We start from the raw sequence: 12562 nt of genomic DNA, 5'->3' as shown, positions 1-12562 counted from the left end.
AAATTGTGTTATGTTTTTGCATTGTTTGACATCCTCTGTCACAGTTTTACTCCCGCCACAGAAATACACATGCTTTTTAATGTGGTATTTATTCTTGGTTGTTTTAAGTTAAGTTTCCCTCTTAGCTCATATCTCCCCTCTCTTTCCTTCAACATGTTTTGAATTAAGGAGTGAATTTTTCTTGGCTTTTGTGCAGTTTTACTTTTTACTATGTCAACAAACTTTAATACTCTCCATTTGATAAACAGATTGTTGGTGTGGTGGTTGTATCCTGCATGATTTACTATCCTTATAGCCCTTTTTTGCATGATGTAAATAGGTTAGAAGTTTTATAGCTGTTTCCCCAAATCTCTACACAGTATGACACATATGGTAATATGAGCATGTTGTATATATAGCGTTTTTTGATTCAATATACTATGTCGTGTTTTACCCAGTATGCCTATACTCCTTGCCAGTTTCAACCCCACGTTCTGGTAAAAGGCCTTGATATCAATATTGTACATAAAAATACATTGATCATTAGGTACTGACGAGCATGCAGTGTTTGATGGATAACCTGGAGCACAAAAACATATGAAGAATCACAAAGGCTGGAGTGTTTTGCTGCTGATTGTTTGTTTAGGCCATGTTGCTTAGTGCTGCTCATAAAGTAGGACATGAAATGTGCATTTAGGTGGTGGTGATTCCCATGAGCGCTCTGGCATTTCCTCAAAGCTTACCTAATACACCGCACAGTCCCTTCCCGGGATTCTCTGTGGTCAATGGATTTAACACAAACATGCATACAGCTGTGTTTAAATTCAAGGGCCCACACACTAAATCTTTGTGGAGACAGGGTGTAACGGAAGGATGGATACTGCCACCTACTGGTATGATGGACTACTAATACTACGGTACTACTACTAAGGCTGACTCACCCTTAAAATAAATACAGAATGCTCAAACTTGGGAAAGTAGGATTTATTCAATGCCATTATTACAAATTTATAAAATGCTAATGATCTGTAAGAAAAGCATCATGTAGAGGAATTCACACAGTGGGAATCCATTAGAAATACATTCCATTTCTTAAAAAACTATAATGCAACACTCCACTGAGCATGGTCAAAATTGTAAAGTATTTTTCTGTCTTTTTAGTGCACCTTCTTTTGACTGTTTTCAATAAACAGCTTAGAGGATCTGGTAAAATATATCAATATATCAGGTCCTATGCGTGAGAGCCTGGCAAAATAAAGAAGAAAAACAATAATTACAAATTGAAAAAGGAAAAATATGAATGGGCAGTGATGGTTGGGGTGAAGAAGCTACTGAGGACATAATACATGTAGTGCATGGATGTTATTGGTGCCCTGTGCAAATAGAGCCAAAATGCTAATTTGTAATAATCTCCAATGCTCACTTTCTTAGGCTAAAATGCTAATGCTCAAATAGCCTATTGCTTGACTTACTCTCTTCCCTATGACTTGATGACATCTTCAAAGATTGATCCATGTTGGCAAAACTCTTCAGCATCTGTGATAACTGTGGAATCTGAGGCCACTTCTGACTAACAAGAATACTGGGACTCATCCAACTGCCCATTCCTGATGTGAAGTGTGGCTATTTTTAAACACATGAAAATGATCTGTCTTGTCTTCGAAGTCAGTCATGAGTTTCATTACTAGAGGGCTGGTTTGGTTGCACACTAATCTCAGAGCCCAGGAATGCAGAGCATGAGTTTTTCTTTTCCAGGCACTAGTTTTGCTTCTGTAAAACTGTTCCATTAGCAAATGTAAAAGCCCCAAAAGATTAAGTATATGAAATAAAACTTAGATTATGGCGAAGCAAAAACATTCTTTAAGCCTTTTTAAAAAGGTATTTACATTAAGGGAGGAGGTTGGATTCAAAATTAATGGAGGCAGAAATACGTTCAAAAGGCAAGGTTTTTTTTACTCTGTGCATAATGTAGGAATGAGAAATCAAGAAATTACCAAAATAGAAAAGTCACCTCTGTTGGTGCTGAAAAAACATGGAAGACCTTAATGTTGTGTTTGGCTTCCATAAATAATGAAAAAGGATGGAGCACAGACCAGGGGGCAAGGACTCTGTAAACATGGAGACATTCTGCGTACAAGACACTTTATCTTGTGCAGGGTATTAAAGTGGCATCAGACCCCTGGGTGGGAGCAGAGAGAGGGTTTAGATTCATGTCCATGCAAGGCCCCAGGGGGACGCCAGGTTTCCATTTGTCATGACTGGTCACTTGGTGATGGTGGGACAGGAACACGTGAAAACATGTCAGTTGCTCTTGAGCAGGTCAATGCACCCCTGCAGTAGAGTCACATTATTCTGCGGGGACAGGAGAAAACAGCATTAGTACTCCTGCAGTAACTCTCACTATACACTGTATAATACCCATGGGTATCTGACAGTTCTAAAATGCTATGTGGAATCACCAAGCACTTAAAGGAATAGTTCACCAAAAAAAAAAGAAATTCAGTCATTTTTGACTCACCCTCATGCTGATGCATACGGTACTATGGAGTAGTTTTTTATTCCTCAAAGTGCATCTGGAGACCCGGGTGGGGGGTTCGTAGTCCAATGAAATCCTTATATGAGAGTCAATAGCGCCCAACACAAACAGTCCTTTATTGCGCTCTGACGTTCACACGTGAGAGCGCACCCCAGGCGAATTCAATACAATAAAAATGTCCTAAATTACACTGTTTTGAGTAAACTCTGGACTATATCCCTTCAGGACACTGGGATTGCAGTGGACGAGCAGTACGTTGGAATATTACAAGATTTTTGTGTAGTTTTATGGACCTTTTTGTGTCGGGTGCTATTGACTCTCATATAAGGATTTTGTTTTTCATTTTTTGGTGAACTATTCCTGTAAATGTGATTATTTATGTTATTGTCCAGGCATTCAATCATGTGGCAGATCTAAAGACTCAGTTATTGTACACACCATACATCAGAATGAGGGGGAAAGTGAACTCCATGACTTTGACTTAAACATGGCTGTTGATGCCAGACAGGTTTGAGTATTAATGAAACTGCTGACCTCTTGAGAATTTCACACAGAGTCTCTTAGAGTTTTTACTGGAGCCAAATAACAAAAACAAAACGTCCAATGAGCAGCTGTGTGAACGGAATCTCCTTGCTGTCGAGAGGTCACAGCAGAATGGACAGACTGGGTAGAGCTGAGAGAAATGCTACAGTAACTCTAATATCCACTTTGTACCACTGTGGTGAGCAGAGAAGCATCTCTGAACAAACAGCACGTAGAACCTTCAGGTAGACGGTCTGCAACAGCATGACCAAGACCACGTGAGGTTTGACTCCTGAAAGCTGAGGCTGCAGTGGACAGACACTTGTCAAAACTGGACAGCTGAAAACTAGAAGAATTAGCCAGGCCTGATGAATCTGGATCTGTGTTAAAGCAGCAGATGGTTGGGTCAGAATTTGGCATCCAATAACTGAGTTAATGGACCAACCTGCCTTGCCTCATTGGTCTGGTTCGCTGGGGGCGGTGTTGTAATGTAATGTTGTAATGTTGCCATGGAAAGACTGGGATTTATAAGAATTAAACTCAATTGTGAACTCAACTCAAATCACAAATCAAATTCCACTCAGTATTTCATCTGCCATCTCACCAGCAGACACTCACATTTGTTTTGTTTTGTTTTGTTTCCTTGTTTCTCCACAGAAACAACATGTAAATCCATATTTGGGAAGGATTTGCATTTATGATTTATAGTTGATTGTGTGGAGTGTTTTGGGCAGAGCATCTGGCTGGGAAACAATAGTTAAAATAAATTGTGAGGAGGCATATATGTGCACACTTTTATAAATCTGATAACTTTTGCGTGTGCCATCTTGGCCAAGTTTGCACTTTTTGTATGGATCCTAAGCTGTGTTTTAGAAATGAGGCCCCTGCTGTAAATTCATAGCATGCTTTTGCAATTTGGTAAAACAGGAGATTAGAAGCCTGGGGAATCTGCAGAAATTATGTGATATCAATCATCTCAACATGAAGCAGAACCTCAAAGGAAAGTCCTAAACATCTGAACAAAAGAGGCTGTGAGGCACTGTACAGCATTAGTCTGGTGTCCGTGGTAAAGTGCTTGATGAATGTAATGTTCTGATGGAAAAGTCATGAAAGTATTTTCCATTAGTGTCAACGTCACCAGACTCTATCACAAAGTGATGAAAGGATGGCTGTGTGCCTGACTGTGCTGCTCACCTTGGCGTGTTTTATCTCAAGCTCAGCCATCTCTATGAGGTTCTTCCTGAAGGCCACAACACGTCTGCCCTTGAAACTGGTCAGCTCTAGGAGGAAGACATTACGCAGTCTGAAAAGGGCTCATGTAGTGCATACCATTTTACAGAGGAAGCAACAAGCACAGAATGAAACTGCGTATGTTGCATATGGATGCACGAACCTTTCTTCCCAGACTCTGAAAGCCTGTCAAATTTCTGCAGGCAGTGCTGCTGGTGATCTTCTGCCTGGGGAATGTCCTTGCTTTTCAGTCGAGCCTTATCCAAAGCCTTGTTAGAGTTCTCGTAGTCGGCTAATGCCCGGGCTCGCCTGTATAAAAGGTCCTGACAGATACAATCCAGATAATTTAACATCAGAAACAAAAGAATGGGGAACCTTTACCAATCCGCTGAGTTCAACATCTAATCTCACATCTGGAAAAGATTTTAGCAGAACATGTGCTCAACTGGATATAAGAGTCATCAAGAAATATGTGCTCTTCTGTTTTGTTTATAAAGGATTCTTACTGATGCTCAGGTGTAATGATTCATATTTAGTTCCAAAACATAACAAATATGAGCATCAATACTATAACTGGAAAATAACCTTGTAACTGCTCTAAATAATGCATTTTTTCTTTATCTTTACCCTTCAATTATTCAGATTTCTGTATGAAAATTAACAAGGATTAATGCAGAGCACTGATCTGTGGTAAATAGCACAGCATTTGTTATTACTGTGCTCTATTATACCTCAGCACAGCCATGTGTGAGCTGCATAAATAAGGTCAGGTCTCACCTTAGCAGCCTGGATATCTCTCATGTAGTATCTTAGCAGCTCTGTCAGTTTGAGTTCCTGATCAGACGCCACTCTTCCCTCCACTTTCTGTGGAGAAGCAAATAAAGATATAAAGCAGTTTCCACACTGTCCTCATAAAATAAGACAAATATTTTATAAATCGTCTCAGTTTGTTGAGAAATGAAGTTCTACTTACTCTGAGCTTCTCAAACAGGTCTGACATCTTCTCCAGGTGTCTGTCAAAAAGATTACAGGCATGAATGAAAAAACTCTGCAATTATGTCTCTGATAAAAGTATGAATACAAATAACATGTAATTATTATCACATACCAACATCTTGAACATTACTTTGTTTGTCCACAAGATAAAGCCAAAACAGAAACAGTGCTTATAATGCAATATAACATATAATCCAAAACACAGTATATATTTACAAAAAGAAATATAGTAAATTCATGCACAGTACATTGTACTCACTTCTTATTTGCTGTACTATCATCCGCAGAGATAGTGTTCAGAGTGGCAGAGATGTGAATATAATCATCTGCAATATCTGTAATAACAAATAGAACGAAAATTTAATACATTCCATATAAAATGAGTTCATCCCAACAGCAAAGATCTCCTTAAAGGCAGGGTCAGTTTGAAAAGTTTTATATTGCTCAATATCCAGTTCATTATATATATTAAAGCAGAAGTAAGCGATCTGGTCGTTTTGGCTAATGCTGCATTCCAGGCAGGCTTTTGAAATCGTAAATTACAGCTTCAAGTCACAACTTACGACTTTGTAGCGTTCCAGGCAACCCACTCGTGTTTTTCCGACCTGTTTTACCTGTGAAAGTCACTATAACGGCCACTCGTAACTTCCGACCCGTGAACTCGTACCAGATCGAACTGGTACGACTTCACAGGTCGGAAAAACATAAGTTACGGGTTGCCTTGAACGCACCATAACAGTCCTCGTCCCTACGTCACCACATTCACGCGCATCCCTTGGCTGCACACACAGCCCTGCATGCCGTTCTCTCTCCTCATTGGATAAAACTTGTAGGATACGAGAAAAGTTTTCTCCTCGGCTCAGAGCAGAGCAGAGTGACTGACATACCCGTGTTTCGGTCCAAACACTCTATGTAGGTGATTGCTGTCAGAAGATATAACTATTTAAGATTTATATTAACACAAAAATATCGCTTACTTCTGCTTTAAGTATATTATTATATTATTGTAAGTATATCAGTATAGTAAATGTAAACATATTGTTAATACTTTTGTGTGCACGGGTCATTTTCTCTGCCTTCGCAGTGGAATCTTTAATCTTGCTAGAGTAGTCCAGCAGGAATGTCTTCTCCTGCTCAAAAAACTCATCAACTTCCTGTGAGGGAAACACACACAGAAACATAGGTAATAATGGAAGTGGCTGCAAGACTGAAAATGTAATGTTGTCATCCTGTGCTATGAGCGGGTCATGCAGAAGCCACACCTTTACTCCAGAGATAAGGACCTCATCAGCTGACTTCACCATGTTTTTAAAGAATCCTCCAAACATTTCCTTGGCATTCTTTCTCCTCACACTCAGCTAAAACGACAGAAAGCATACATATTGTTGAAGCGTATTCTGCAGTGTAGAAATTAAAGTAAAGCTTGTATTTGTGTCTATGGTTCCTTTTTGTAGTATTATGTGTCACAATATGCTCTACAAATACATGTAGACTGTACTCTATTCTCAAGACTTCTACTTTCATATTTGAGTTTTTACCACTTAGCTGAGTTCTGCAAACAAAAAAAGTGCTACTGACCGACAAAGTCTACATTGATAAGCATAACTGCTGACCACAGCAGGATGTAAACCATGTGTCACAAGTGTCCAGTAAACCCTACTTCCTCTCTTTCCAACAGACAACTCAGGAAAGGAAGTCAGCATTATGAGGAACTCACATCCTGGTCATACTCTAAGAAAATCTGGAAGTTTCTGTCTTTGCTTAAATTGGGGTGAGAGGACAATCGCTGCAGGAAGATTTCATGCACTTGGACAGTCTTCTTGAACACAGCCAGGTATTCACTGAGAAGAAAATAAAGCACCATAGATTACACACACACAAACAGGCTTTTGTGACATGACACCGTCTAACGGCTACAATAAAATGTCTTTATATTTTGATAGAGCGTCAAACTCACGCCTCCAGCTCCTGCTTCATTTTAGCATACTCCTCTTTGGTCATGGTGGCTTCACCTTCCCCCAGTTTGTGCATTTTCTCTCTTGGGCTCTCAAAGTCTGGCTTTGGGGGCGCTGGAGGAATCTATGAATGATAAAGAGGGATGTTAATAAGATTTACAGCAGGTAAGTTGAATTTGAAAACTTTGGGGGGAAAAATGCCTCATAAGGATAACTGCTTGATTCTCTGGGAATTTACAGGGAACAAAAAAAACTATGTTTGCGGCCTTTTAACTTCTCCTTCATTCACTGAGTACACAGACGCCAAAGTCAAACAGTGGTATTACAGCCTCTGTCTACGTATGTGAGTCATGTCCACAAGTAGTCCAACTCACTATCAGGCCAGCATAGTCCTCTGTCTCAACCAGAGTGTCATGTAACCAGATGAAGTCTTCATGCTGCCTGGGAACAGAGAAGTCTGGCTTCTGGAAGGAGCTAAGAGTGGTCTGGAAACAGAGTTAAAATAATAGAGTTTTGTAAGGAAACTGTCAACACATCAGAAAATTCCCATAGGAATATTTTAAAGGTTAAGACTGGAGTGGAAAGAGCCGCTTACTTTTGTATGGACAGTAAACTTGACTTTGTCTCTTTCGCAGAGTGCATCAGGAATGTCAATGAGAAGAGAGGCATCGTTGTTGAGATCCACAGACACAGAGCGCATCTAAGGAGAAAGAAAACACCAAGGTTATCTACAAAAAAAATCAGCTGACTGAGCTTGTGTATAAAAAACAAAAAATAATAGAAAAAACAATATTTCTTTGCTTCACTTTGTTGCCAATGTTGCTTTCACAGCAATATCCAACAGATCTCTTATCTAGTCACCGTTTTGGACTATATTGTGAATGACACTTGATTCACTTTGATTGGACAGTTGATCTTCAGATGGGCCCATTGTTTCTTATTGCCTCTCTGAATAACACGTGAGAAGTGAGACTGCATGTACCTGTCGAAGAAACACTAGTTTCACACTGAAAATGCTGCATTTAAAACATTGGTTCAATCATGTTAATAACTGTCCTTAAAGGCCATTATTCATATTTCACAGATGTGAAATATCAAACAAATCTTGGTCAGTGACAGTTTGTCAGTAACCGAGTCCTAGCTTGAATATATAAGCAGTAAAAGAGTGTTGCATTAGAATCTACAATACCGTCACAAACCACCTTCTACCTGGTTTAATACCCATCATACCAATATGGCTGCACATTCACATTGAAGAGAAACTGAGCTTTGGCATTAGACACAAAGGGTAAACATCAGAAATGCACAGGAATAAAAATGTTGTTGTTTTTTCCCATGGGTTTAAAGATAAGTGAATGGGAGAAATACTGACAGCAGTACAGTTTCCAGTCTCTTGGCTTACACTCTTGATGTGCTGTTATATCATGACATGAAAATAAATACAATCCTGACTATGTAATTGAGAGTAATTGTAACTGGTAAAAGGTGAAGGTTTTTGTGTTTTGAGATTTCATCATCATCATCATCTAATCAACACACAGCTAATTACAAAATGTATTATTAAAAAAAAGAAGAAGAAGGAAATCTTAGTATAACGATTCAATTCATGTGCACCTTTGACTACATCCTGCAAAATGAGCATTAAATTGAACCAACACCTCCCAATCACAGAGCTGCTAAATTAAATCAAGGAGATCATGCTATAGTGAATTTGTCTCAGCACTGGCCAGAATGCTAATTATTGTAGCTCAGTCCATGAAGCAGTCACAGGCCAGCTCTGCATTACAGCACTTTAATGCAATAAAACGTACTTTTAAGACACATAGTTGTTACTATAGGCACTCTAGTTGTTACTACCGGTATGTTCGTTTTCGGTAACTTTAATATCATACGTTGCAACAAACAAATGTCGTTAACAGTGGCATGTTTTAACAAGTTCAGTAAGTTGGGTAACATTAGCAAATACCATTTGTTTGCATACGCGAGGACTGACGCTACTCGGGTAACGTTAACGCTAGCTCACCTATTGATAGCTTTATCGATTAAAAAGAAAACGTTAGCTAGCTTTAGCTGGAGGCTAGCGTTGTGTAGGCAGAAAAGTTAGCGGTAATAACTTGCCATAAATCAACCATTATTGTTAGCAACCTTTTTGCTACCGGGGCTGACTTGTCGTGCAGTTCACATGACAAGACCATTTCGCTTTACCTTCTCCTTGTTGTTTTCGTCTAAGGTGGACGTCATGATGGGGCTGAAATCGACGGAATCGAAAGAGCAGGCCAAATAACAAAACTATATGCAGGAAGCTCTTCCTCCGCTGACTGGTTAGCTGCCTGACGAGCTGTCAAATCGTTTTTTTTTCTTTTTTTCGTCCCCATTCCTGTGATGATGGGAGATTAAACCCCGCCTACGGTGAATTTGACTGGACAATGTCACATTTACAAAAGCCACGATTGGTTTTTAACCCCATCAGTCATATTACATTTCTGTACCTGTGGATTCATATACTGTTGGTCTGTGATAATGTATCGTAAACAGTAATGCGATTTTTCGTTAGGAGCGAAAAAAGGTAAGTGACAGTCACTTCCATGAACATCCCCACCTAGTTTAGGCAAAGACCACACGGATGCATTTCAACGACACACTGCGCCTTATGGGTAATGTAGTTTTTCATGACAAAACTTGTGGACACTCCTTCTTTACAGTCTATGGGACACTCACAGTGTACAGGACACGTTTAGTCGGTCTTATATATTTTTTCTCATGTTGTGAAAATCACAACAATTTGTCAATGAAACGTAAAAACGACAGCAGACCGTCGTTTCTCTGCTCTTTCCTTTTCTTTTCCTTTTTGGACCAATTGAAAAATACATACTTTCAATGAGGATAATAATGCAAGTGAAAATTAAGAGCAGTATAAAAGTGCAAAAACATTTGGTTTCAAACGCAGGCGAATGCATCCGGAACCATAGAGCCCGGAACTTAAATTTCCAGCTACGGAAGTGTGTGCAACCGAAGAGGCGCGTCGTTTAGAAACAGTCGTGTGTGTGTGTGTTATGACCATGAGGAGTTAATCTGGGACAAGTTGGGGCAAGTACCGGCGCCAAAGACGGTTTGCCGGCGCTACTGCACTGTACTGTACTGTTTTGTGAAAATCGCCAGAATGTTAATTATTAAACGGGTGGTGTCTGTCGGAGGCACCGTGCTCACTCAGTGCACCTCCCTCCCCCTGAGGAACTTCACTGCCTGTCACTGCCTCAGAGCTCCCAAACGAAAGAGCACATACAGCTCATCTAACAGTGAGCGCTACTCCTCACTTGTCAAGTCCGTCATGTCTTCAAGGGTCAGCTCCCAGACCCCGGAGACCCTTCAAGCGGAAGACGAACACATTTATGGACCTATTGTACAAGGACAGAAAACCTCCACCTCCACCAGACCAGAGAGGAGGGTGCCTAAAACCCTGCATCCCTTCATAAACAACGAGAAGACTCTCGAAACAGAGGAGCCAGAGTCAGGACTTCCAGCCCGGATTTTGTTAGACAGGGGCCCAGGAAGGACTTTCGTGCCGAGTGTGAGCCGCATTCTTCAGCAGACACTTTCTCCAGAGCAGATCTTCTACCTGGAGAGATGGAAAAAGAGGATGATAGCAGAGCTCGGAGAAGATGGTTTTAAAGAATACACACAGAGTAAGTAATGTAACACAAATGTAACCATGCTACCATCATGTGTGTTCATGCTTAAAAGTCATATAAAAATGTTTTTTTCCTTAGATTTATTCAGGCAAGGGAAACTTTTCCATTCAGCCTTGGAGGATGTCCTGATGTTAGGTGCGCAGTCCAAGGAAAGCCATCCTTTGGAGATACCAGAGTGTCCGCCTGATGTACATGGATACATGGAGAGTGTCTCACACATACTGGAGGATGTCAGAGGTGTGAGAGCTACTGAAAGCACCGTACAACATGACAGCCTGAACTATTTGGGAATAATGGACTGTGTTGCTCGCTACAGGTAAATATGATGAACTTTACAGACAGGTAGATTTTAATTTTTCCATGCCCAGGCTTGACTTTAATGCAACATTTACTACACTCTGCCCGTTTTGTCCACAGAGGTGTACTGTGTGTTATTGACTGGAAGACTTCAGAAAAGCCCAAACCATTCCTGAGCAACACATATGACAACCCGATTCAAGTTGCAGCCTATGCTGGGGCTTTAAACAGTGATGGCAACTACAAATACCAGGTGACCCTGACCTCTTATGCACTGATTTTCACTCAGATTGCTGAACCATTTTTGAGTCTGAAGTCACATTTCTTAATGTAAAAGGAAGATTATAAAGTCTTCAAACAACTCAGGAATACTGTATGTTTACCATTGTATGTTTGAAAAAATAGAAAAAGCACGCACATCGCAAAATCTAAACGCTGGGTGCCGGAGAAAAGAAGTCAATGATAAGAAAAAGAAAAGTCCGCACACCTACAAAAGGTCCAGAGCAATCATTTATTATCACCCTCTATCACTTGGGTGATAATAAATTATTGCTCTGGACCTTTTGTAGGTGTGCGGGCCGGACTTTTCTTTTTCTTACCATTGTATGTTTGCCACAGTGTGTCACACTCAGGCAATACTTCCTACAACATCAATATTGTCTCACTGCAGGTTGAAAATGGACTGATTGTGGTTGCGTACAAAGACGGTTCACCTGCCCACGCTCACCAGCTGAACTCAGAGCTGATGCTACAGTACTGGAAAAGTTGGTTGCTACGCCTTGAAGACTTCAAACAACAAAGGTGACTTTCAGAATATTTTTTTCTTATTCTTTTCAAAGTTAAATTTCATTTCAATTTTTTTCATTTTCTTTAAATCAGGGAAATTAATCAGAAACTAGTGCATTTGATTATGGAGTTTTAAATCTGATCTCACTAACAGAGTTTGGCTTCATGACCTTGTTGATTAATGAGGCAGAAGTTCAGAGTTACGATAGTTACTCTTTATTTCAATTTCTTATTATACCATACCATACCAACTTTATTTATAAAGCACTTTAAAAACCCAGTGTACCAAAGTATTTAATCCTATATAAACAAGATTACTGATTGAAAAATATCCAACAACACTGGTTGTGTCTACTACAGATTTTTCCTCTAGTGTTAAACTTAGTGTAATAAATAGGAACATAATTTACATTAAGACTTCTGCTTTTTGTTTCAGATCCAGTCATTTGTCAAGTGCTTTTTCAGAAAAGAGATGAGATGTTTGAAGACACGTCTGTGAGGGGCCATCTACTGAGCAGGCTATTTCAGTTTAAAGGGCATTTCCAGTCATAATCAATGTTTACCTCAGATAT

The 12562-nt window shown here is 39.8% G+C and overlaps 2 protein-coding genes across 3 annotated transcripts; one reads left to right on the top strand and one right to left on the bottom strand.

The window, feature by feature from the left end:
* Positions 1-947: 947 nt before the first annotated feature.
* On the bottom strand, positions 948-9615 carry snx5 (sorting nexin 5). Its single transcript, XM_083988324.1, has 13 exons — positions 9424-9615; positions 7814-7918; positions 7593-7703; positions 7221-7342; positions 6981-7104; positions 6526-6621; positions 6312-6417; positions 5523-5598; positions 5241-5280; positions 5045-5131; positions 4431-4590; positions 4232-4317; positions 948-2331 (listed from the first exon to the last, which is right to left on the bottom strand). Exons 1-13 carry the CDS (start codon positions 9457-9459, stop codon positions 2281-2283), a joined length of 1200 nt encoding a protein of 399 aa, XP_083844450.1. The 5' UTR covers positions 9460-9615; the 3' UTR covers positions 948-2280.
* Positions 9606-12556, top strand: mgme1 (mitochondrial genome maintenance exonuclease 1; the record flags this gene model as incomplete). Of its 2 annotated transcripts, XM_083988326.1 has the most annotated exons (6): positions 9606-9627; positions 10541-10901; positions 10986-11223; positions 11325-11457; positions 11875-12005; positions 12427-12556. In XM_083988326.1, the coding sequence occupies 5 exons, from the start codon at positions 10547-10549 to the stop codon at positions 12464-12466; spliced, it is 897 nt and encodes a 298-aa protein (XP_083844452.1). In that variant the 3' UTR covers positions 12467-12556. The 2 variants fall into 2 exon arrangements, with proteins under 2 accessions (XP_083844452.1, XP_083844451.1); XM_083988325.1 differs by lacking the exon at positions 9606-9627 and having other exon boundaries at positions 10379-10901.
* Positions 12557-12562: the final 6 nt, after the last annotated feature.

The sequence above is a fragment of the Trachurus trachurus genome (assembly GCF_905171665.1).
Source record: "Trachurus trachurus genome assembly, chromosome: 15".
Lineage (NCBI taxonomy): Eukaryota > Metazoa > Chordata > Actinopteri > Carangiformes > Carangidae > Trachurus > Trachurus trachurus.
The sequence above is the reverse complement of the archived record's forward strand: the minus strand, read 5'-3'. Positions and strand labels throughout refer to the sequence as shown.

Excerpts from the sequence above, each read along its gene's own strand:
- snx5 (XM_083988324.1), bottom strand. The coding sequence starts at position 9,459 with ATGACGTCCACCTTAGACGAAAACAACAAGGAGAAG. Across the intron at positions 5,599-6,311 it reads AATGACCCGTGCACACAAAA|ATATTGCAGATGATTATATT; the intron begins GTATTAACAATA and ends TTGTTATTACAG. Across the intron at positions 5,281-5,522 it reads GATAGTACAGCAAATAAGAA|ACACCTGGAGAAGATGTCAG; the intron begins GTGAGTACAATG and ends TCTTTTTGACAG.